Below are 27180 nucleotides of genomic sequence, written 5' to 3' on the forward strand. Positions count from 1 at the left end.
CAACAACATAGAAGTGGAACCCCAAATTAGAACATTCTATTTTCAAACAGATACCTGCCAATTCTTGCACATGGCTATGATCCTATCAAAATCTGTATTTATCGCTCGTAAGAAGTGATCTGATGGACTTTGCATAATGGGGCAAGGAAATCCAGCATTTGAAAAGTGCTACATAAGAAGAAGAAAAATCTGACGTCAAGTTAATTTTCTTCTCATGTGTAAGGAAATAGAAATAGTCTGTGGCATGCTCTATCAGTCTATTCACTTTGTTCAACCTTTACAAAAGACAAAGGAAGAAAAAAGTAGATCTCTTCATTTGCAAAACAGGATGTTAGTTGATGAATGCAAATTCGCGTTTCACATCATCATCATCCAAGCCTCATCCCAATAGTAGAGGTCAGCTACATGAATCCTGTTCTGCCATTACACTTATCAAGGACCATAACTTCATGCCAGTCCACCCTAACAAATTTGCATTTCACATATTCCACAAAAATATGACCAACAACCATTGTGACAGATAAACATGAAATGCATGCTGAATTTCTTGAAAGGAAGAAAAGATGACAAGCGGTGACTGAAAATGGAGAAACAGGGTCCACAAAACACCAAAATATCAAGGTCTTTTCTATGCAAACCCAACATAAGGAAACAGGGAAAACACCAGATTAGTTTATTGATAGAAACACACCTGCAGGCAAGCTAATGTTTCTCCAAAAAATAGTGTATTGCCATTAGAAAGCAGACAGATCCTATCGAAGAGGCCAAATACTTCTGTGCTACTCTGGTACATTGTAAAAATAAGAGTGCAACCAGTGCTTGCAAGTTTCTTCAGCGTCACCATCATCAGAAGTGCGGACACACTGGAAAGAATAGTAGTAACATTAAACTAAAACAGCAGGAGCTGCACAACAAAAAATCATGACTACAACACTTTGACCAGAAGGAGAACATGGTACAAATATACTACGCAAGGATAATGTTAAAACCAAATAACAATGGGTTAATAAAGTTCCTTGAAGAAACCTGTCCAGATGATAAAGAGGTTCGTCTATAAATAGGATGTGCGGCCTCATCACAAGCTCCCTAGCAATGCTGACACGCCTCCTCTCACCACAAGGGAGACACTTTGCATAACAGTGGCCACCAATGAGTTTGTCTGAGTAATCCCCCAAGGACATGGCTAGGATTGCATCCTCTACCAAACCCTTCTTTTGAGAAAAGAAACCAGGAAGCTGCAGAAGTGCCGAGTAATATAACATCTCTCTGACAGTGAGGGACCCAATCAGGCTATCATCTCTATCAACATATCCCTGCAAAACTAAGAACAGGATAGATAAGTAGGAATTCCGTATCGCCCTTTTGAAATTGGCTGAATATATTATTTTTAATCCTTAACAAAAAGAAATATGATCTCTAATACGCAATTATGATTAACGAAAATGAAACAAACTCATTTTTAGATGTCTACCAAACAGGTCCTTTCCCTTTGCTAGTGGATGATCTCAGCCATTTCTAGAACACTAAAAAATTATAATTGATGAGTTATATACTCAAAGTATTCGGTACTGGTAACAGTGGCCATAACGGTCACCACTGTTACCGATACGGTGGCGTAACGACTGTCACAACCCCTGTAATGGTTGAAAAAATAAATTTGCCTGAAAAGTTCTGAAAGAATATTTAGAAATCTAGAATAATGTAAATATTCCAAATATGTATTGATTTTTTGTTTTGAACATGTTTATGATAGCATAACAGTCCACTCTTTGGTGAGAGTGTTGTATCTGGTTGTTTGGTGAATTTGTAAACATGGTTATGTGTCTCTAATATTTACACATCATAATCAAGCATTAGAATTAGAAATCGGAGAAAAATGCATAAATACCACTTTATTTTTTGAAAAAAATGGCCATCGAAGTTTCTATTCGCCCAAATCGCTTCAATCTACGGTTTTAATCCTAAAAAATATAATAAAAATGGTTGAAATATATTGTAGAATAATTTAGGACAGTTTTTGGAATAGGAAAATTGGAAAAATGAGAAGAAAAATGAATTTAAATGGGAAAAAAATTTTTTAAAAAAAAAAAAAAGATAGCCATTTTTCAACCGTTACGGGGGTAACGGTGTTATGCCCCATAATGGCCGATATGGTCTCAGAAAACCAGCTGCAACTTTTCGCCCCCGTATCGTGTAATTGTCATGGCCATTATCTATACGTATCAACCTTTACGGTCATAATGTAACAAATACCAATGTTTTAAATATCAACAATATCAACCAATATATCACACGATATATCTTGTATCCCACCTGTGCGATACGAAACGCACATGTAGTGCCAATATATCCCACCTATTCGATCAAGTGAGCATTTTCAATTTTCGATTCATGTTTTTGTTGTAAATCACATTAAACCAGTGTCAAATGGTTACAAATCTATTATTCTTCATGTTTTCCATGAAAAATCTTGGATTTGGAACTTCGATTTTGAGATTTGGGGGAGATGGGTCAAGTTGCGAAAAATTGAGACAAATCAAAATTTCTCAATTTCTCACAAATCAATTGCAATCTTTGTATCCAAACACAAAATTAAACATGTATGTAACCTGATCTAGTAATTCTTCTTTTGCTTTTGAATGTATTGCTTGTGTTTCCATACATGTCTTCTTATGTTTATAAATTATAAGAATAGACTTTGAATATACTCACATCAGTTCAGTTGGAAAGTACATATATTAGGACCCCATACAAATGAAACCTCTATTATGTGTACTTTTTTTTGTTATGTTTTAATTTCTAAGCGTGTATTGATGTCTTTTTCAACAATCCCTGAACTTTCATTAAAAAATTCGACCAATTTCCCAATGTTCCTATGTTTCCCAACAACAATGATACATTACGCGATACAACTGGTATATACCATTCGATAACCGATATTTATTCGTATACCAAGGGTGTGATACATCATGCGATAACGATATTTAAAACATTGACGGATACGGAACACCTTGTATATACTATTACATAAAACCCTCTAGGTTATATAGGAAAACAAAAGATTTCCTATGCATCGACAGTGGGAAGCTTAATGTACACCATGTTGTGTACAAGGCCAAACGTTGCTTTTGCAATGGGAGTTGTAAGGTGATTCCAATGAAAAAATCATTGGGCTGCATGAAGGAACCAGGTAATTCTTCTCCTTTGTCTCTTCCTTCCTCTGGGTAAGGGTCTTTTATTTGCGAATCATGGTCATATATGCATAAAGGCCTACACAGATGTAAATTGGGCCATTGGTGTAGAAGACAAAAGTCGACTACAGGATATTGTGCTTATGTATGAGGAAATTTGGTCAATTGAAAAAGCAAGAGACAAAATGTGGTGGCTAAGTCTAGCGATGAGTATGGGGCTATGACACACGTAGCAGAGTTATTATAGCTGAAAATTTTGTTGTGTGACTTGAGAATCAAGGGGAATGCTAACAAGGTAGCCATTCGTACTACTTTTAGAAAAAATCCAATTCATCATGACCATACCAAGCATATTGAAGTTGACAGACACTTCATTCATGAACAAGTTCTCTCTCAAGATCTTTGTTTACTATTTATAACACACGCACGCGCGCGCGCACACACAGGGCATGTTAAGAGATGAGGTTAGAAGGGCTTTCTTGTAATATTAGTACTAGTGCTTTTGGTAGTGTATACTACATAGTGTATAGTGTAGCGTTTAGTTAAAACGCTACGTAGCGCACACTGGTAGTGTGCCTCCCATGTAGCGCACGTTATGGAGGGTTAGCATACGCTACATAGTGTGTAGTGTGTATTGTTGGCAGCGTACACTACCAGCAACTCTCTCTTTTTTTAGTTATTTTGAATCTTAGTCTTTGGGGTCTTTTGGAAATGGTTGCAACTCACATGCATCACATGTGGCAATACCTTACATCAATTTGGACCATCCAAATTATGGTCCATATCGTGCTGACTCTTCATCCACGTAGTTACACCCATCGGACAATCTTAACCATTTGACTTGGGGCTTGAAATTGTACAACTGGAGAGACTTCAAGTATGATAAGTAGTACCAGACTCATAAGTCTTTAAAAAAAAAAAATTTACTTAAACCACTTTCAGAAGGGTTTTAAAAACACTACTCAACTCTAGTAGCGTTGCTTCCGACGCAAAAAAAAAAAAAAAAAAGAAGAAGAAGAAGAAGAAGAAGAAGACTTTCGATTTCTCAAAATACAAATCCATTTGAAGCAAAATTTTAGGGGTTTGATCGGCCGTATCAGAGGATACTGCAGGTGGAATTCCAACGGGCATAAAACCAAAAACAGAGGAAAAAAAAAAAAAGGATTTCCCCAATCTGATGTTCATGCGGCTGTGGGCCTTTCCGATTTGAGATTTTTTCTTGATTTGAAAGAGATTAAAGGTATGTGAAGTAGTATCAACCTCAGTTACATTGTTATGCTTTTTTCTTCTTTTTTTTCCATATTTGATTGACACTTCTTCTTCTTTTTTTTTCATTTTTCTTCTCTACATGGTTGCCGTTTTCTTTTTCCATCTTGGGGATGTCAGTTCTGTGGAATAAGCTTGTTTGACAGTATTGGTTGCGTAAGGTCACTGTTTTACTGTTTTGCATTGAAATGGCCCACTTGTAGACCCATTTTGCATGAAAATGGCCCATTTAGAGACTCGTTTTGCATGGAAAATTCAAAATGGCATATTTTAGTGTTGCATACACTACAACCACTGTTTTAGGACTGACTAACTGAATTCTTATTACTGTTAATCTGTTAGTTGCTTAATGTTCACCTATTTTCTTTCAATAGTGTGGTTGTGGCCCTACAAAAAATTGTGTATATTTGTTGATCTGTGAATTTGTGATGTTTCAGTAAATTAAGAAAAGATTAGAGATGTTGGAAGGCAAAGAGAGAGAGAGAGATTTTGCATGGAAATATGTTATTGATGATCACTAAAAAACACATAGGAATTATGTACTATGCAAGTTTTATGGGCAAAGGTGTACGGGAGGAGTGAAGTGCTTAAACTTGGCCAAAACCCATGTTGGGATTATGCCGTGCCTGGAAGTAACAGAAGAAGCAAAGTGGGAGTGTGCAAAGGCTCTTAAGGGTCATCATGAAGAAAAGAAAAAAAATAAAAAAAATGAGGTGTTCCGTGACATTGGGAGAGGGGGATCAGCATATTTATCGGAGTCTAGTAGCGTAGGGGGTGGTGATAATGATAGTGGTGTTTGGTTCTGGTTCTGGCATGGTAAGCCAACCAGTAAGAGAACAGGGTCCAGTGGACCAATTTGTAAATAGTGAACAACAACAAGATACATTAAATTCAAAGTGGAAGAAGGAAGAGAGAAAAGAAGTTTGTAGGGTGATTGAGACATTTTTCTAGCATTCAATTTGTGCAGTAGCCCATACTTTCTTGTTATGTGAGGCTATTGGAAAGTTGCATTCAACTTGTGCAATAGCCCATACTTTCTTGTTCTGTGAGGCTATTGGAAAGTTTGGACTAGGTTTAAAGCCACCATCTATGCATCAGATGAGGAAGTGGATACTCGAGGAGGAAGTAAATAATGTTGAGGAATTAATGAAGTGGTATAAGGAATCTTAGAAAACGTATGGTTGCACAATTATGTCTGATGTTGAACGGATGGGAAAAATAGAAGCATCATCAACTTCTTAATAAATAGCTCAGCTGGAATAAAGTTTTATAAGTCCATCGATGCTTTGGATTCTATAAAGGATGGCAATTTATTATCTTGACGATGTTGTAAAAGAAATCGGGGAAGAGAATGTGATGTAGGTTATTACAGATAACCATTCAAACTATGTGAGTGCCAGGAAGAAGTTGATGGAGAAGAAAAATGTTATATCAGACTCCATGTGATGCGCATTACATAGACTTGATGTTGGAAGATATAGGAAAGATGAAGATGACTCCGAGACACTCGAGAAGGCAAGAGAAATTACAAAATTCATAGTTATGGGCATGGGATAGTTATTAGCATGATGAGAAGCTTTATAAACAATACCAAGCTTCTATAGCCAGCAATGACATGCTTTGCCACTGCATACCTCACCCTTCGTAATCTTTATAAGCAAAAAGCAGCTCTTCAAGCCGTGTTTTCATCAGAGAAGTGGTCATCTTGTGCTTGGGCTAAAAAGCCAGAATGAGTGAAAGTACGAGCTATTATAATATTTGATCTGAAGTTTTGGCCACAAGTTTCTTTGTGCGTGAAGAGCACCATGCCATTGGTGAGTGTGTTAAGCAAAGTGGATTCAAAGGAGAATATTGCATTCAATTGCAATCAAGTAGAAAAGAAATCAACTTCTAATTTGGAACAAGATAGATGAAAGATGGACTCCACAGCTTCATCACCCTTTGCATGCGGCTCGATATGTTTTAAATCCTCATATATGGTATTCGGACAAGTTCTCTTCACATCCCTAGATAAAAAGTAGGCCATATGAGTGCATGTTGAGGATGATCCCTGATAGGAAAGATCATGTTACTGTTAATATTCAATTGGATGAATATGAATTAAAAAGAGGGGACCTTGGCTCTGAGTTAGCAATAGATACCATGATTAATCGTTCACCATGTGATTTTATATTTGCACTTTTATATTCTCTATGCATAATATGTTTGTGTAATTGATGAAAACATCTAATATATTTTTTTTTGAATTAATGTGTAGATGATTGGTGGGCACGCTTTGGAGAAAGAACACCACAACTCGAGAGATTTGCAATCCGAATTTTAAGTCTCACATGTAGTGCTTCGGGTTGTGAACAAAACTGGAGTACTTTTGAGCAAGTTTCTTTTTCTATTAGTTTGATATGTTCTAAAATCTAAATTAGTTATTTAGTATATTAATAAGTTTTTTATGTGAATCATTATATGATAGGTCCAAACAAAGAAGAGGAACAGACTGGAGCAACAAAAGTTGAATTCTTTAGTTTATGTCATGTACGATACAAAGTTACGGGGGAGAAGCATGAAGAGCAGAGCTGAAGTGGACCCTATAGAGAGGATTACTGAGAAAGAAGACCCCACTTTTCCTAGAGATGCATCTTGGCTTGGAGAGGATAGACAGGCAGCATTTGATGTTAGCACCATTCCAGATTTTGATGATCCAGCTAATAGCAATGCACCATCAGATGGTGGTCCAAATCCTACCCCTTTCTCCAATAAAAGAAAGGCTACAACTCCTTTTAAGTGAGTTAAAAAAGAAATTCCAATGGATCTCTTATTAATGTGTAGGTGGTCCTATCGGATGATTTCTTGCTCCTGTTGTACAAGAGAGAGATAAGGATATACAAGAGGTGAATGATGTAGATGAAGATGTTGATGACGAAAGGGTTAGTGGAGGAATGGATGATGATGATGACGACGATGATGAGGACGATGACCTCTAGACCTCTAGAGTTTAGAGTAGAATGCTTAACATTTTTAATCTGGTTTGATTACATGAACATTATGGAACTTGTACTTGACAAATTTGTGACTAGAGACTTGGGAGATTGTATAATCTTTCTTGTTTTTGTTCTTTTGTTAGTGATCTATTTAACATCCTATGCCTTTTCTTTAATTTTTCTTTGCTATTTTTATATTTATTTATATTATTTGTCACATTTTAAATTATTTTAATTAAAAAATAAAAGTATTGTGTAGCTTACGCTACACGCTTCAGAGGGCCAAATGGTATGTTATACACTACACGCTTCAGCCCTGGCTACTCTCTCTGCATTCTTTTCTCCTCTTTCCTTCTTTTTGTCTATTTCATCTCTCTTGCAAGTAATTTACATGGTATCAAAGCTATATCATTTCTAATCTTTCTTCTTCTCTAAATGATCTTATTTCTTCTTTTCTTTCATCCCTTGGTGCCCCTTATCTTGCTTGTGCTGAAAATTTCTTAAGAAATCTACGATTCCTTTTGTATGTCAGGCTTTTCGTAACGGCCCATGTGCATGGGAAACTGAAGTCATCAATTTCTTGAATGATATCTACTCACGTGTGGGCTATTTTCCAAAATTGGACGTGGTGTTCATGACTATATTTCTTCGTGGGCAGTTGCAAGTGGTGGACCCGTGGGCTGAATCTTTTGCTTGAGGTGATATGTGCATCGTGTGAAGTGTTCAATTATGGTGTTCATCGATTGGGATTAGGTCAGCTCGTGTTTGTGCTTATGAGGCACCTTTCTTTTATTTCTTATGGAGATAAAATAAAAATAAAAAAAGTGACCCAAAATCTAAATTTATACAACTCATCTGATTTTTAGGGGTCTAGATAACGTCTATTAAGTTAAATGGGACATTATTTACAGTGGTCTAAGCCAATCCAATTTTTTCTCAAAACCAAGGGAAACTTGAGATATCTGACCACAAGGAAATATGATGAAGAATCCAATACGTCTGACCAATGAATATAGGAAAACACCCAAATTATGACCTGGTTATGGAATAATATGGAACCCTCCATAAGTGCAAATGTCATGTTTCTGCATACAGCTATGGAAGTGTGGGATGTTCTACAAGAGATGTATTCATCTAAAAAAAACATCTCTCTTAATTGTTAGTTATATAAAGAAATATCCAAGCTCTAACAAGGAGATAAATTGTTGGTGAATGCTATTCCAAACTCAAAGGACTGTGGAAAGAACCGGTGCTAATGACAGCTTGACTCGAGCATCGTTCTCTAGTCGGGGCTATGGTGGTGGCCGTCGTGGAAGTGGTCATGTTGACATGGGAAGTTACCGTGGCAGAGGTAGGAAGTGCACGTATTGTGGCTCTCCAATCATTCCAGTGAAAAATGTTGGGACCTCCATGGGAAGCCCGCATGGGTTAATCAAGCTTCCCACACTAGAGATCAGCGGGCCTCTGACTAATTCTATATCTATTGCTCCACAGACACATATGATTAGTGAGATGGTTACTCTACTTATGAAGAATATTCTAATTTACTGAACAATCTACAAAATCGGTATGTTCCTACTACTTCTACAGCTACTTCCACCCATGCGGCTACATTTGTGACCTCAAGTATGGCTTGTTCAAGATCCAAGTCTCATACTACACGGGTAATTGACTCTGGAGCATCTGACCATATAACAAGTCAATCTAATGCTTTTTTTTTCCTTTTTTTTTTTCTTTTTTTGTCTATTGATGGCTTATTAAGAAGCTCTATTATCACTTCAGCATATGGCACACATTCCAAATTATGTGAAATGGGTACCATTCATGCAAGTCCCTCTCTTTCATTATCCTCTCTTTTATTTGTTCTAAAATTTCCTTCAAGCCCTTTGTCTGTTAGGAAACTAACCAAATCCCTTAATTGTTGCTTCACTTTCTATCATTCATATCATATTTTCCAAGACTTAAAGACAAGGAGGAAGATTGGTAGAAGATATGAGCATTACGAGCTATACTATCTTGATCGTGATGTTGTGGGCGCACGCAACAGCACATAAAAACATCTTAGCTTATCAGTGATACTATTATCTCGGTCATATATCATTGAAGTTTCTTAAGAGTGTCATTTCTTCCTTGTCATTGATGTCATGTCTACAGTGTGATGTGTGTAAGTTGAGTAATCATCACCTTTTCCACCATGTAATGAGAAACGTTGTTTAGTTGTTTTCTCTTTAATTTTTTCAGATGTTTGGGGTCCAATTAAAATATCTTGTAGGTCTGGGTTAAAAGTATTTTGTTACATTTATTAATAATTGTTTGAGAATGATATGACTTTATTTAATGAAATATATATCTGAATTATTTTTTATTTTTAAGACTTTTCACATGGAAGTGCAAAATCAATTTAATTCGAAAGCGCCTGTGTCTCGGTCTAATAATGCAAGGAGTACATGTCTAAAGCTTTTAGTAAGTTCTTTTTTTTCCCCTAAAACAAGAATCCTACATTAGACATTATGCTCACACACCCCACAACAAAACGAGATTGAATGGAAAAATCGTCTCCTTGAGGTAACATGTGCTCTCTAAATTCACATGAATGTTCTTAAGAGTTATTCGAGTGATGCAGTACCCACAGCATATTTCTAGTAAATTGGATGCCCTCATCTATTTTAAAGGGTCAATCACTTTATCAAGTTTTGTTCCCAGATACTCTGTTGTTTCTTCTATCTCCTAAAATTTTTGGATATGTTTGTTTTGTCCATCGATTGGAGTCTAGCCATGATAAGTTTCAGAACTCACCACTCTTCTGACTAGTAAACATGATGTGGGTTACAAATGGGCCTACACAATCAAGTATCATCCCGAAAGTACGGTTGAACGGTTGAAGGCTTGCCTAATTGCTAGGGGTATATTCAAACACTTGGTGTTAATTACAGTGAAACATTCTCTCCTTTGGATAAGTTGAATTCTATTTGGGTTATATTGTCTATAGCTGTTAATCGTGGTTGGCCCCTCCTCCACTTTAATGTAAAAAATGCTTCCTTCATGGTGATCTTATAGAGAAACCTCCCAAATCTGATGCTCAGGGGGAATTTGACATAGTACGTAAACTGTGAAAGGCAATATATGGGTTAAAACGGTGATACAAGACTGATGCATGAACTAAGTAACATGTGAGATCAGATAACCGAATTAAGATATTTAACCAAAAAAATAGACAAACATCACTATATTCATCACATATATCATGAAAATCAAAAGAAAATCATGCGTAATCATGGCCTAAGCTACGAACATCGTAACATAAGATCATTAAATAAAACGAAACTAGGATCTAATGGATGTAGGGACATCCAATTAGCATAGGGTATAGTCTATTTTAAAATAAGAAACCTAATACATCCTGGGGTGAAAATTAAGGTTTGGGTAATTTGGGGAAAGTTAGGGATTTTAGGTTTAAGGTTGGGGTTTCGGGGATGGAGGAATAGGGTTTTGATATAATAAAGGTGGAAAGCTAAAAGGGGCAGGTCGGATTCACACGTATGGTTGTACGGTCACACGTGTGGCATGGGAGGATGGGTTTAGGCCGATTAGAGTTTGGTTTGTGGATGGGTATGGAAAGTTGGATTTTTGGAGAAAAACGATGATTTGAGATGGGAGAATTAAAAACCTGAAGAGAATACCTGGATGGAGAAGAAAAGAGAAGATGGTGTGGGGATAGATGGAGACCTCGTACATCCGTTGATGAAGATTAGCCTCGCACCAATCTTCCTTCCAAATCGCATAGAAGTGTTTTCAAATCGAACGAAGATGAGAAAGAAAGCAATAGTTTCTCTTCTTGTTTTTTAATCACAAAATTCAATGAGGGAGAGGTCACACACGCCCTTCTCTTTTTATACATCCAAGAAGTTTCAAAAATTACAAAAATCTCTGTCTTGTGAGCTTTAACGAAATTAGCCCTACTCTAAATAAAATCAACTAAAACACCCATAATGTGTCCAAATATAAAATAATCAAAAAACTAAATCTTAAAATATGATAAAGTCTAAAACTGATGTGGACGATCAACGATCAATGGCCCGATCATGTGATCCATGCGATCCAATGGCCCGATCGTCGAGTCCCTCCGATCCAACAGTCTGAATCACTCCATAAAGCAGCCCATGTGCATCTTCCCAGTGTTGGGTCTTCTAGATGCTCGCACATACACATGGGGTCTTCAGTACGATCACGGGTACTCGCCTAGCAACAGAAAAATCGGTGCAGCCTTCCTTCTCTGATACGTACGTAAGGGTGTACGTAACATGATGTCCTCATCAACTCTCCTCGGCTAAGAAGAGTTCGCCTCTGGCGGACTAAAACTCCTGTAGCGCTCCAAAATGTCTAGATCTAAATGCTATAGCTCATCCTTTGTAATCCACATACTGTCGATGATGCAGGACATGAAATTGGAATATGATATGCAAGATTTTACGCTTAGATCATACTAATTCAAAACAATAATATAAAATTTCACATCCCACACAAAAGTCCAAACATTCAAGCAAAGGGAAATCTATACGGGTCCACGCCTACACGGCTAGGACTAGATCAATAAAAATTATAGACCAAATAATGATCAAAGGGAAATAGAAATCAACCACATATACATAAGAATCAATCCCTAATCCAAGGGATTCTCCAATTTCAAATCAAGGAACCCTGGGGTGAGAAAGGGGGCAAATAAATTAAGGATAATGCAATTTAGGGCTAGGGTTTATGAAAAACTGGTATGAGAGGGTAAAATAAGAAGAAAACCTGAACCGAAAGACAGTTCCCGCGCGTGGACAACAACAATGGCCCAGACGCACGTGCGTGTGATCACGGCCGCACGTGTGTGGGGCCCACTATTCAGAAAAAGGCTACCTTAGCCCTAGTCGGCCAGGGATGGACTCTAAAACCCCCAAATCTCAGCTAGATCCGATACACGGTTTGTGCGTGGTGCTCCGCCGAAGTTTCAGCCCTCCTACAGGGCCAGAATCTGGAATTCTGCTGTAGAGAGAAGATTTGCTACAATAGATGACTGATTCAAAGTGTAGATGATGGGGTGAGATGAGAAGAAGAGATGGTGAAAGATGGGTAATAAAGATAGCGATGAATGTGGACGAATCGGGATAGATGTAGCTTCACACCACAGTAGTTAGTCCTTCGATGAAGGGAGGGCTTCACACCCAATTAGGCTTCACAAGTCAAAAAGTAGGAAACCACAAAATTTTTATTAATCTTTAATAAATCAAAAGAACTACAAGGGGTGCCTATTTATAGGAAAACCATATACCCCAAAACTCGCGCCATGTGCGCAACGTATTACTTTGCGATGAAGTAAACTAAAATAAAAACCAAACGAAGAAATCTAAAGCGTTCATGATGTTCTAAATAATAACAATAAACAAAACCTAAAATATGAAATCAATCCGACTAGTGGGCCAAGATCATGAGATCCCATGGTGGGCTTTTCTTGATTATTGAGTCTACTCTTTTGAATCAAAACTTCGTCTCCTAACTAGGAGGCCCTCCCTGGACGTTGTCATCAAGCCAAATCGACGGTGGAGCCCTCCTTCGTACATACGTGCGTGAGAGGCGACGCGTGTGCACGTGATGTCCCTATCAATTCTCCCCCGCTGCGAAGATTTCGCCACTGGCGAAATAAAATTCCTGAACCGCTCCAGGATGTCAGGATCAAGTCTCTGAAGCTCCTCCTCAGTGAGCCACGTGCTGTCTGAAACTGGGCGTGACTTCCATTTAACCAGGTACTTCTGAAACCCGCCGTCCGACGTTGAAACTATCTGATGGTCCAAAATATCCTCTATTTCCTCTCTGGGTGTGTGAAGGTTAGGTATGGGGAGCAGATGCTGGGAAGAAAGGTCAGGAAGAGTAGGTATGGGACGTAGAGGCTAGGAAAATGGGTCGGGACGAGTAAGTATGGGAGATAGAAGCTGGAAAAATGGGTCGGGTCGGGACGGGTAGGTATGGGACGTAAAGGCTGGGAAAATGAGTTGGGAAGGGTAGGCATGGGAGGTAGAGGCTGGGAAGAAAGGTCGGGAAGAATAAGTATGAGAGGTAGAGGCTAGGAAAATGGGTCGGGACGAGTAGGTATGTGAGGTAGAAGCTGGGAAAATGGGTTGGGATGGGTAGGAATGGGACGTAGAGGCTGGGAAAATGGGTCTGGAGGGGGCCATGGATCAAGGGAAAGGTCTGGGGAATCAGGATAGGCGAAAGGCTGGACAATGCATCAATGGCCCCTTGAAATACAATTAGATCCTCCACATAAAATGTGTAACTAATTCCCATGGAGGGTGGAAGATTTGCCACATACGCATTCAGACCGGTTCGTTTTATAATTTTGAATGGTCCATTGCTATACGCATGTAATTTTCAAACGGCTCCCTGAGGGTACCGCTTTGGCCTGATGTGGATCATCACAGTCCCTTACATTGAATTCCTTGAAACATTTATGTTAGTCTGCAGAAAGTGAGTAATGTTCATTACTAGTCATGATCTTTTGCCTGATTTCTTGATGCCATGAATGAATGTGATGCGCAAAAGACTCTGCAAGCTCTAACGGCCTATGGGACACTAACATAGGGATAAGATCAATAGGTTTCCCAGGTTTATAACCGGTAACAACTTCATAAGGACTGAGACCTGTGGACCTATCGACAAAACTATTATACGCAAACTCGACTATAGGTATTACAGTGTCCCATGTTCTGGTATGCTCTATATTCCTCCTAGGGGGAGACTCATCCGGTAGATTCATCAAGAACGACATCACGAAACTCATCCACTACCGGAATGGCCTCAGTGGGTAACTCTACACTAGCATCTGGTGCACTCTCTCTAGCCACGAGGCCGCACATGTTATACCCCTCAAAATAATGGCCTTGATGTCCCTCATGGGGTGGGGGTACGGGTGCATGCCCATGACTGATTCCTTGGCCACCTCCATTCATTAGTCTATCATCCCGACTACCTGCCTGAGATTGGCCGTCTTCCCTAATGGTAGGGTTTGTCCTGAGAGAGGCCTTTATTTGGTCAAGGTGTTGATCTATGCTTTGTTCCAAGCACTTACCCCAAGACTTGATCTGCTAGGACAGCTTGTTTAGTGACTCTAGCAGTTGTTACATGTTTAGTGTAGGGTGTTAGCCAAAACCATGACCCGTACATGTGGGCATACAACTTGCTAACTCCAACTAAGGACTTTCTATGATGACTATATGCAACTAAATAGGACTAAATGATCCTATAAGACTATATGAAGGAAACTACGCAGTGCTACTAAAATCCAGCAACATAGTTGTCAAAATAAGGGAATAACAGAAAGTTACAGCAATGTGAATTGCTAACTTTCTGCTAATAGAAATTTCAACAACTAATATCAGGGACTACGGTCTTCTAATAGCTATATGTGATGAACTGGATGCATGAAGGACTCAAACAAACTAACCCTAACATGTAATGTATTCCCCTATAAGAACCCTAAGCTCTGATACCAAATTTGATGCAGGACATGAAATTGGAATATGATATGCAAGATTTTACACTTAGATCATACTAATTCAAAACAATAACATAAAATTCCACATCCCACACAAAAGTTCAAACATTCAAGCAAAGGGGAATCTGTACGGGTCCAGGCCTACACGGGCTAGGACTAGATCAATAAAAATTATGGACTAAACAATGCTCAAAAGGGAAATAGAAATCAACCACACATGCATAAGAATCAGTCCCTAATCCAAGGGATTCTCCAATTTCAAATCAAGGAACCCTAGGATGAGAAAATGGGCAAATAAATTAAGGATAATGCAATCTGGGGTTAGGGTTTATGAAAAACGGGTATGAGAGGGTAAAATAAGAAGAAAAACTGAACCGGAAGACATTTCCCGTGCGTGGATAGCAACAATGGCCCAAATGCACTGCGTGTGATCACGGCCGCACTTGTGTGGAGCCCACTATTCAAAAAGAGGTTACCTTGGCCCTGGTCGGCCAGGGATGAACTCCAAAACCCCCAGATCTCAGCTTGATCCGATACACGGTTTGTGCGTGATACTCCGCCGAAGTTTCAGCCCTCCTGCAGGGCCAGAATCTGGAATTCTGTTGTAGAGAGAAGAATTGCTGCAATAGATAACTGATTCGAAGTGTAGATGATGGGGTGAGATGAGAAGAAGAGATGGTGGAAGATGGGTAATAGAGATGCCAATGAATGGGGGCGAATCGGAATAGATGTAGCTTCGCACCACGGTAGTTAGCCCTTCAATGAAGGGAGGGCTTCGCACCCAATTAGGTTTCACAACTCAGAGAGTAGAAAAACGCGGAATTTTTATTAATCTTCAATGAATCAAAAGAACTACAAGGGGTGTCTATTTATAGGAAAACCCTATAACCCAAAACTCGCGCCATGTGCGCAACCTATTACTTGACGGTGAAGTAAACTAAAATAAAAACCAAACAAAGAAATCTACAACATTCATGATGTTCTAAATAATAACAATAAGCAAAACCTAAAATATGAAATCAATCCGACTAGTGGGCCACGATCATGAGATCCCATGGTGGGCTTTTCTTGATTGTTGGGCCTACTCTTTTGAATCAAAACTTCGTCTCCTAACTAGGAAGCCCTCCCTGGACGTCGTCATCGAGCCAGATTGACGGTGGGGCCCTCCTTCGTACATACGTGCGTAGGAGGCAGCGCGTGTGCGTGTGATGTCCCCATCAGTCGAAGATCGGCTTGTGCTTCCACTTGATAAGGAATTTCTGAAATCCTCCATGTCAAGTGAAAACTGCTTGAGTATCCAGTATGTTTTAGTAGGCAAGGAAGGTAAAGGTGGTAATGGCTCGAATGATCGGTAAGGTAAGGGTCATGGATTTGGGACTATGACATGGTCTGTGGGAGGGTCTGTGGATGGATCAATAGGTGAAGTGGCACAACCCTTTAAATGTACTAGATCTTCCACATTAAAAGTAGAACTAATTCTCATGGTAGGTGGAAGGTCTACTACATATGCATTAGGACCCAGTTTTTGCATTATTTTATATGGTCCTGCGCTACGCGCTTATAACTTTTTAACAGCCCCATGTGGGAACCACTCAGGCCTCATGCGAACCATGACATAAACTCCTACTTGGAATTCATGAAACCTACGATGAGAATCAGCAAACGCTTTGTATTTTTCATTACTTAACGTTAATTTGCTTCCTGACCTCACTATGCAACTCATGTGTATGACAAACTCATGTGCGGACTCAGATGGCCTATTGGACACAAACATAGGTATGACATCTACAGGTTTCCTAGGTTTGTAGTGCACGAACTCAAATGGACTCATGCTTATGGACCTATTGATGGAACTATTGTATGCTAACTCGACTATAGGCAAAACGGTATCCCAAGTTTGGACGTGATCACCCACAAGACATCTAAGCAGATTTCCAAGACTTCTATTGACAACTTCAGTTTGACTGTCTGTCTGAGGGTGATAGGCAAATGAAAATTGAAGCCTTGTCCCCATCATGTGCCATAATGTCTTCCAAAAATAACTCACTTCCAAAAATTAAAGCGCACATCACAATCAGACACTATGGTCTTAGGTAGACCATGTAAACGCACTACCTCCCCAAAGAAAAGCTTAGCCACATTGGAGGCATTTAACATTTTCGAGCACAGAATGAAATGGGCCATTTTGGAAAATACGGTCCACAACCACGAATACGGAATCGTGTTTCTTGATAGTTTTCGGTAAGCCCAACATGAAATCCATACTAATATCCTGCCACAGAGCATGGGGTACTGGCAAAGGCGTATACAATCTTGTATTTTGTTTCCTTTGCATTGTCAGATGACAAGTCCTGCACTGCCCAACAATCTTGGCTACATCTCGCTTGAGACTTGGCCAGTAAAATCTATCCTCCACAAGAGCAAATGTCTTATCCCTCCCCAAATGACTAGCTACCCCTCCTGCATGAAGTTCCCATACTAAGAAATCACGGAGGAAGGAGGAATGCAGAGTCTGTCACCTTTAAATAGGAACCCATAGATGATGACAAACCCGCGACTGTCAATCGACTAACCGTCTCGCAATAAAGCATACAACTCACCAAAGTCTAGGCATGTAGGATACTCTTCTCTCCGCCGATCAAACCCAGTCACTTCCATTCTCATACTTTCGAGTAGAGCGCCACACGACAACTAAGGGCATCAGCAGGTTTGTTCTCGACCCCAGCCTTATGTTTAAGAACGAAAGAGTATTCCTGAAGAAATTGGACCCATTTGGCATGCCTAGGGTTTAGTTTCTTCTGAGAACTGACGTAACGTAAGGCCTCGTGGTCAGAGAACAAGACAAATTCTTGCAGTAATAAATAATGTCACTAATGGCACAAGGATTGGATGATTGCATAGAACTCTTTGTCATATGTGGAATATCGTTGTTTTGCATCATTCGAATTCTCACTAAAGTAAGCAATAGGGTGCCCTTCTTGACTGAGCACACCACCTATACCTACCCCAGATGCGTCACATGCGAGCTCAAAGACTTTAGAAAAGTCTGGAAGGTGCATGACAGGGGTTTCGCTCATCTTGCCCTAAATCTCCTTAAAAGCTTTAAAGGCAACTTTAGTCCATACAAACTCCCCTTTCTTGATGCAATCCGTGATGGGAGCCATAATAGAGTTAAATCCTCTAATGAACCGCCTATAAAAAGTTGTCAAGCCATAAAAGCTTCGCACCTCATGAATATTGCGCAGTTCAAGCCATTCAACTATGGCACGGACTTTCTCGGGGTCCACTCTCATGCCCTCAGATGATACAATGAACCCTAAGAAGATAACGCTCTGACATAAATGTACACTTCTTAAGGTTAGCGTATAGCTTTTTAGTTCTGAGGACCCCGCAAACTTGCCTCAAATGGTGGAGGTGTTGTTCCTTTGATGTGCTATAGATAAGAATGTCATCAAAATCCACCATAAGGAACTTACCCATAAAGGGTCTCAACACTTGGGTCGTCACTCTCATAAATGTGCTCAGGGCATTGGTCAAGCCAAAGGGTATGACTAGCCACTCGTATAGCTCATCCTTCGTCTTGAAGGTTATCTTCCAATCATCTCCTAGGTGTATACGTATTTGGTGATACCCGCTCTTGAGGTCAATCTTTGAAAAGATCGTGGCACCAGCCATCATGTCTAACATATCATCAAGAAGCAATATGGGAAACCAGTACTTGACCGTGATTTTATTGATGGCTCGACTGTCCACACACATGCGCCACATGCCATCTTTCTTGGGCGTGAGAAGCACTGGCGCGGCACATAGACTCATGCTCTCTTGAATGAAACCCTTTCTGAGGAGTTCATCTACTTGCCTCTTCAACTCCGCATGCTCCGTAGGATTCATTCGATAATGAGAAAGGTTAGGTAGAGTCGACCCAGGGACAAAATCGATAGCATGCTGGATGTCCCTCATGGGGTGGAAGCTCATCTGGTAAGTCCTCTAGAAATACATCGTGAAAATCATCCATAATTGGCTTCACCTCAAGGGGTCCCTCTACACTAACCTCGGGTGTAATTTCTCTCGCCACTAAGGCGTACGCCATTGAATCCACCGTAGTCTTCCTCTCAAACTCCTTAGCGTTGATCACATGAAAAGACTTAGGTTGGGATTTCCTCATTTCCCTTGGGTTACCCGACTTCCCCTCAGTTTTCTTCTCCACATTGCTCTTTGGTGGGAGAGGAACTAAAGATAATTTTTTGCCTTGATGCATGAATGAACATACATTTGAGCGGCCATATATCATCACATCGTGGTCAAATAGCCAAGGTCGTCCGAAAATGATGTGTCCAACATCCATAGGTAAGACGTTGCACCACAGCCATTCTAAATAGGATCCAAAATTAACGGGCACGAGACATTGCTAGGTAACAAGTATGGAAGATGCATCCACCGATGACACTCTATGGGGTTGAGGGTGCGGTTCAGGTTTCAACCCCAAACGGGATAAAGTGTTAGTGGAGACCACATTGGTACAACTGCTACTATCGCTGATCACCTTGCAATTCTTCTCTCCACATTTTGCATAGGTGTAAAATATCGTAGTCCGGTGCCAATCATCATTCTCCTTATCAATGGTCAAGGCACACCTAACTACTACAAGTGGTGTGGTCTCTTCTCCTTCTACTTCTTCATCACTAGCACCATTGATGTTGGGTTGACAAAATTCTTCTTCAAGATCGCCCTGTTCATCTCCTTCTTTCTCATCATCATCAATTACCAGGGTTTTGTTTCTCTCTTTTGATGGACATTGATGTGCAAAGTGACCAATCCCATGGCAATTAAAGCCTTGTGTTTGCTCACCTCCCCTAGAGCTAGCACTCGTTATCCCCTTTCCTTGACATCTCTAGGGTTGGATTGGGACCCAATTTGGGGCCTAGACTAATTCCCCACGTTAGGCTTAGCCCCTTGAGAGTAAGTCTTGACACTGGATCCCAAGAGTCAACACTTACCAACTGGTGCCTTGAGGTAGTGTTCAATGTCTTGCACCACTTGGTACATGTGCTCCAGTGTACCAACATCACAAGAATAAAGTTCTGATGGGGATGTCACATGCACGCGCACGCACGCCACCCCCTACTCATGTACGCACGAAGAAGGATGGCCCCACCATCGATCTGGATCGATGACGACGTCCAGGGAGGGCCCCCTAGCTAGAAAACGGAATTTGGTTCCTTGAAGTGGGCCCGATAATCAAGTAAAGCCCACCATGAGATCTCATGATCGGGGTCCACTAGTCGGATTAAGTTCATATTTTAGGTTCTGCTTATTTATATTATTTAGAATATCATGAACGCTTTAGATTTATTTGATTGGTTTTTATTTTAATTTACTTCATCGCCAAGTAATAGGTTGCGCACATAACGCGAGTTGTAGGGTATAGGGTTTTCCTATAAATAGGCACCCCTTGTAGTTCTCTTTTTCATTAAAGTTGAATAAAAATTCCTGCGTATTTTTCTACTCTCTGAGTTTCTGAGTTGTGGAAAATTTTCAAGTGGGTGCATAGCCCTCCCTTTTAAAAGGGTTAAATTCAAGTGGGTGCGAAGCCCTTCCTTTTCAAAGGGCTAACTACCATGGTGCAAAGCCACGTTTATCCCAATTCGCCCCTCTATTATATTTCATCCATCCCACGATCATCTTCTCTTCAAATCCGCTTGTTTTGCAGCTATTCGTCTCTCTTCAGCCAGTTTCCAGAATCTGACCCTGCAAGAGGGCTGAAACTTCGACGGAGCACCGCACCCCAACTGCACATCGGATTGTGACGAAATTTGGAGGGTTTGAAGTCCCCCTGTGGCCGACTAAGGCCAAGGAAGCCGTTTTGGGATTCAGGCCCCCACCACACGTGCGGCTGGCCTCCCGCACACATGCGCCCGACTCGAGCCCGCTGTTCTCACGCGGGAGCTGTTCCTGGTTCAGGTTTTCTCCCTATTTTCCCTTTTTTTTCTTACCTATTTTCATAACCCTAGTCCTAGATTGCATTATCCTTAATTTATTTGTCCTTTTTTTTACCCTAAGGTTCCTTGATTTGAAATTGGTGAATTCCTTAGATTAAGGATTGATTGTCATGCATGTGTGGATGATTTCTATTTCCCTTTAAGTATTGTTTGGTTTATAATTTTTATTCATCCAGCCCTAACATGTGTAGGCCTGGACCCATCTAGATTCTCTTTAATTGAATGTTTAGACTTTTGTGTGGGATATGGAATTTGTGTAATTGTTTCTGAACCAACGTGATCTTAAGCCTGAAATCTTGCACATCATATCTGAATTTTATGTCCTGCATCAAATTTGGTATCAGAGCTCAGGGTTCTTGTAGGGGAATGCATTACATGTTTAGGGTTTGTGTAAGTCCGTCATACATCCTATTTCCTCACATATAGCTGTTTAGAAGACCGTATTCCCTGATATTAGTTGTTAAAATTTCTGTTAGCAGGGAGTTAGCAATTCACATTGCTGTAACTTTCTGTTAGTCCTTTATTTCGACAACTATATTGCTGGATTTTAGTAACACTGTGTAGTTTCCTTCATATAGTCTCATAGGATCATTTAGTCCCATTTAGTTACATATAGTCGTCATAAAAAGTCCTTAGGTGGAGTTAGCAGTCGTATGCCCCCACGTACGGGTCGTGGTTGGTTTGCACCCTACACTAAACATGGAACGATTGCAAGAGTCACTAAATAAATTGTCCCAACAGATTGAGTATTTGGGTAAGCGCTTGGATATGGACCAATGCTTTGAACAACTTGATATGCGCATTACCCAACTAAAGGCCTCCGCCAGGACAAACCCCACCATTGGGGTAGATGTTCCATCTCAGGCAGGTGGCCATGAGGATAGACCAATGAATGGAGTTGGCTAAGGAATCAGTCATGGGCATGCACCCATGCACCCACCCCATGAGGGACATCAAGACCACTATTTTGAGTGGTACAACATGGACGGCCTTATGCCTAGAGAGAGTGCACCAAAGGCTAGTGTAGAGTTACCCACTAAGGCCATTCCGGTAGTGGATGAGTTTCGTAATGTCTTTCCTGATGGTCTACCGGATGAGTCTCCCCCTAGGAGGGATATAGAGCATATTAGGACATGGGACACCATACTACCCGTAACTGAGTTTGCATTCAATAGGTCCACAAGTCCAAGTCCTTTCGAAGTCCTTACTAGTTACAAGCCTAGGAAGCCTATTGATCTTGTCCCCATGTCATTGTCCCATAGGCCATCAGAGTCTGCAGAGTCTTTTGCGCATCATATACATTCATTACATCAAGAAATCAGGCGAAAGATCACTACTAGTAATGAACATTACAAATTTTCTGTAGACCAACATAGACGTTTCAAAGAATTCAATATTGGGGACTATGATGGTCCGCATCAGGCCCGAGCGGTATCTTCCGGGGGCCATTCGTAAGTTACACGCACGTAGCACTGGACCCTTCGAAATTATAAAACGAAACGATCTCAATGCGTATGTGACAAATCTTCCACCCTCCATGGGAATTAGTTCCACATTCAATGTGGAGGATCTAATAGCATTTCAAGGAGCCATTAATGCATTGTCCAACCTTTCGTCGAACCATCCTGATTCTCGTCCAGCCTTTTGTCGAACCATCCTGATTCCACAGACCTTTCCCTTGATCCATGGCCCCCTCCCGACCCATCTTCCCAGCCTCTACCTCCCATACCTACCCTTCCCGACCTATTTTCCCAACCTCTACCTCTCATACCTAGCCTTCACACACCCAGAGCGGAAATAAAGGATATCCTAGACCATCAGATAATTTCTACGTCGAACGGCAGGTTTCAAAAGTACCTAGTTAAATGGAAGTCACGCCCAACTTTAGACATCACGTGGTTCACTGAGGACGAACTTCAAAGACTTGATCCTGACATCCTGGAGCGATTCAGGAGTTTTATTTCGCCAGTGGAGAAATCTTCGCAACCGGGGATAGTTGATGGGGACATCACGCGCATGCAGGCCGCCCCCTACGCACTTACACACGAAGGACGGCCCCACCGTTGATCTGGATCGATGACGACGTCCAGGGAGAGCCCCCTAGCTAGAAGACGGAGTTTTGGTTCCTTAGAGTGGGCCCAATAATCAAGTAAAGCCCATCATGGGATCTCATGATCGGGGCCCACAAGTCAGATTAAGTTCATATTTTAGGTTCTACTTATTTATATTATTTAAAACATCATTAACATTTTAGATTTATTTGATTGGTTTTTATTTTAGTTTACTTCATCGTCAAATAATAAGTTGCGCACATGGCACGAATTGTGGGGTATAGGGTTTTCCTACAAATAGGCACCCCTTGTAGTTCCTTTTTTTCATTGAAGTTGAATAAAAATTCCTGCGTGTTTTTCTACTCTCTGAGTTTCTGAGTTGTGGAAATTTTCAAATGGGTGCATAGCCCTCCCTTTTCGAAGGACTAAATTCCAGTGGGTGCGAAGCCCTCACTTTTCGAAGGGCTAACTATCGTGGTGCGAAGCCACATTTATCCCAATTCGCCCCTCCATCTTATTTCATCCATCCCACGATCATCTTCGCTTCAAATCCGCTTGTTTTGCAGCTATTTGTCTCTCTTCAATCAATTTCCAGAATCTGGCCCTGCAGGAGGGCTGAAACTTCAACAGAGCACTGCGCCCCAACCGCGCATTGGATTGTGACAAAATTTGGAGGGTTTGAAGTCCCCCTCTGGCCGACCAAAAGCCGTTTTGGGATTCAGGCCCCCACAACACGTGCAGCTGGCCTCCCACGCACGTGCGCCCGACTCAGGCCCACTGTCTACATGCGGAAGTTGTTCCTGGTTCAAGTTTTCTCCCTATTTTCCCTTTTTTCTTACCTATTTTCATAACCCTAGTCCTAGATTGCATTATCCTTAATTTATTTGTCTTTTTTTTAGCCTAAGATTCCTTGATTTGAAATTAGTGAATTCTTTGGATTAGGGATTGATTGTCATGCATGTGTGGATGATTTCTATTTCCATTTGAATATTGTTTGGTTTATAATTTTTATTCATCCAGCCATAACATGTGTAGGCCTAGACCCACATAGATTCCCTTAATTGAATGTTTGGACTTTTGTGTGAGATATGGAATTTGTGTAATTGTTTCTGAACTAACGTGATCTTAAGCCTGAAATCTTGCACATCATATCTGAATTTCATGTCTTGCATCAAGTTCTCATTGGATCTCAAATCAGAGGCCCATCCTGAATCTGGACAATGTAACCATTGAGTCCTCTTCAATGTCACATCGCATCATGTACTCCTCAAACTTAGCGATGTAATCTGGAACGATCATGGAACCCTGGCGCAAAGCCTGCCACGGGTCTAGGAGCCTCTGACGATAAGAAAGAGGGAGATATTTTTCTCTAAGGACCTCTTTCATCTCGGCCCAATGTACAACTGTGGGCTCTCCTTTCCTTTCAATTTTACGCTCCATTGGTCTAAAAAAGTTTGGCCTGGTCCACCAACTTCATCTTGATAAATCTCACTCGACGGGCATCAAACATATCATACCACTCAAAATAGTGGTCCGTGTCTGCCAATCAATCAAGGAATGCTTTGGGGTCCAAGCGACAATCAAAACTGGGGGCATCAACTTTCACACCTTTCATGACTTGAGCATCTAGATCATAACACTCATAACGCTCCTCACGTGGTGGTGGCACGTGTGCTCGACCACCGGCAACGCCTTGGCCATGATCATGCTCCTGCCTATCAACTTGATTTCCAGCCTGAGATTGAACGTCATCCCTAGTATTGGGTTTTCCTGTAAGGAGGCCTCAAGTTAATTGACGAGTGCATTGGTCGCGGTTAATTGAGTGGCAGTGGTTCTATTGTGTGCTTTAATGGTCGTCAGACGATTATTGATAGCATTAAGAGCCTCGGCAATCTGCTCTAGATTCATAGTGGGATGTAAACCAAAACCACGTCTTAAAAGAGTGGGCATACACAAGGAAACTCTAAAAGGAAACCCTGGATGTGACTCTAACCTAGATGCAACACAAAAATCCCATATGGCCTAGATCTATATGGGGACACAACAAAATCTAGAAAAAAGGCTGACTAACTCAACGAAATATGTCCTCTTCGCAGAGCTAGTCACACAGGGCGAAGTGCCCGAAACCTAAACAATTTTTTAAAAAAAAATTAAAGGGTTTCTGTAGAAAATTTTCACCACAAAGTCGGATTGACAATAGACTAAATTACGCTAAAACTGTTCTTTGATCCAAATTTGATGCAGGACTGATGCATAAACTAAGTAACATGTGAGATCAGATAACCGAATTAAAATATTTAACAAAAAAAACACAATCATCGCTATATTCATCACAAATATCATGAAAATCAAAAGAAAATCATGCATAATCCTGACCTAAGTTACGAACATCGGAACATAAGATCATTAAATAAAACGAAACTAAGATCTAATGGATGTAGGGACATCAAATTAGCATAGGGTATAGTCTATTTTAAAATAAGGAACCTAATACATCTTAAGGTGAAAATTAAGGTTTAGGTAATTTGGGGAAAGTTAAGGATTTTAGGTTTAGGGTTGGGGTTTCCGGGATGGAGGAATAGGGTTTTGATATAATGAAGGTGAAAAGCTAAAAGAAGCAGGTGGGATTCGCACGTATGGCCGTACAGTCACACGTGTGGCGTAAGAGGATGAGTTTAGGCCGGTTAGGGTTTGGTTTGTGGATGGGTATGGGAAAGTTGGATTTTTGGAGAAAAACGATGATTTGAGATGGGAGAATTAAAAACCTGAAGAGAATACCTGGATGGGGAAGAAAAGAAAAGATGGTGTGGGGATAGATGGATACCTCACACCTCCGTTGATGAAGATTAGCCCCGCACCAATCTTCCTTCCAAATCGCATGGAAGTATCTTCAAATCGCATGAAGATGGGAAAGAAAGCAATAGTTTTTCTCTTCTTTTTTTTTTTTTAATCACGAAATTCAATGAGAGAGAGGTCACATGCCCTTTTCTTTTTAAAAGATCCAAAAAGTTTCAAAAATTACAAAAATCTCCGTCTTGTGAGCTTTAACGAAAATAGCCTAACTCTAAATAAAATCAACTAAAACACCCATAATGTGTCCAAATATAAAATAATCAAAAAAACTAAATCTTAAAATATGATAAAGTCTAAAATTGATGTGGACGATCAACGATCAATGGCCCGATCATGTGATCCATGCGATCCAATGGCCCGATCACCGCGTCCCTCCAATCCAACGGTCTAAATCACTTCATAGAGTAGCCCATGTGCATCTTCCCAGTGTGGGGTCTTCCAGATGCTCTCACATGCACATGGGGTCTTCAATACGATCACGGGTACTCGCCTAGCCACAGGGAAATCGGCGCTGCCCACTTCCTCCTCTGATACGTACGTAAGGGTGTACGTGACGTGATATCCTCATCAAACAGTCTCTGCGAGCATGGTTTGACAAGTTCAACAAGGTTATATTAAATTATTGCTTTGTTGGAAGTGATGCTGATCATTTCGTTTTTGTACAAAAAACTATTTCATGTCTCATCATGCTTGTAGTATACATGGATGATATTGTTGTTACTCTAGAAGTAAGAACAAGTGGATTGAAGAACTAAAGAAGTATCTTCAACAACATTTTCTCACAAAAGATCTAGGTCATCTTCGATACTTTCTTTGTATAGAAGTAGATTGATTCAAAGGATTTAATCTATCTTAACGTAAATATGTTATGGGTTAATCTATCTTAACATAAATATGTTGTGGATTTACTCATGGAGACGGGTCTTCTTCAAGCCAAGCCAATTGACACTCTAATGGACCCTAATCATAAGCATGTAAGTGATTCACGAGATGCAGTGGAGGATTTGGGAAGGTACAAAAGATTGGTTTGAAAACTTATTTAAATATTATTCAACCAGACATATCCTATGCAGTGAGCGTGTATGGCACCAAGACCGCCTCACATGGAAGTAGTTATTCGAATTTTGCTTTACCTTAAAGGAGCACCAAGGAATTTTGTATAAACATAATGGTCATCTTCGGGTCAAAGGATATGTAGATGCAAACTGGGCAGGTTTCTTAGCAAATAGACAATTCACTATTGGATATTGTACATTTGTAGGAGGAAATCTAGTCACATGGAAGAGCAAGAAGTAGATTGTGGTGGCCCGA

The 27180-nt window shown here is 40.4% G+C and overlaps 1 protein-coding gene across 3 annotated transcripts in view; it reads right to left on the minus strand.

Annotated features, from left to right (window-relative positions):
• Positions 1-27180, minus strand: part of LOC131224828 (ABC transporter G family member 3) — a 45332-nt gene that overhangs the window by 7000 nt on the left and 11152 nt on the right. For all 3 annotated transcript variants that reach the window (XM_058220236.1, XM_058220238.1, XM_058220237.1), the window contains exons 4-6: positions 1027-1313; positions 692-863; positions 55-168 (exon numbers count right to left, since the gene is read on the minus strand). In XM_058220236.1, the coding sequence (XP_058076219.1) occupies positions 55-168; positions 692-863; positions 1027-1313 (573 nt within the window). The remainder of the gene's footprint in view (positions 1-54; positions 169-691; positions 864-1026; positions 1314-27180) is intronic.

This window comes from Magnolia sinica, chromosome 14 (genome assembly GCF_029962835.1).
Source record: "Magnolia sinica isolate HGM2019 chromosome 14, MsV1, whole genome shotgun sequence".
Taxonomy (NCBI): domain Eukaryota; kingdom Viridiplantae; phylum Streptophyta; class Magnoliopsida; order Magnoliales; family Magnoliaceae; genus Magnolia; species Magnolia sinica.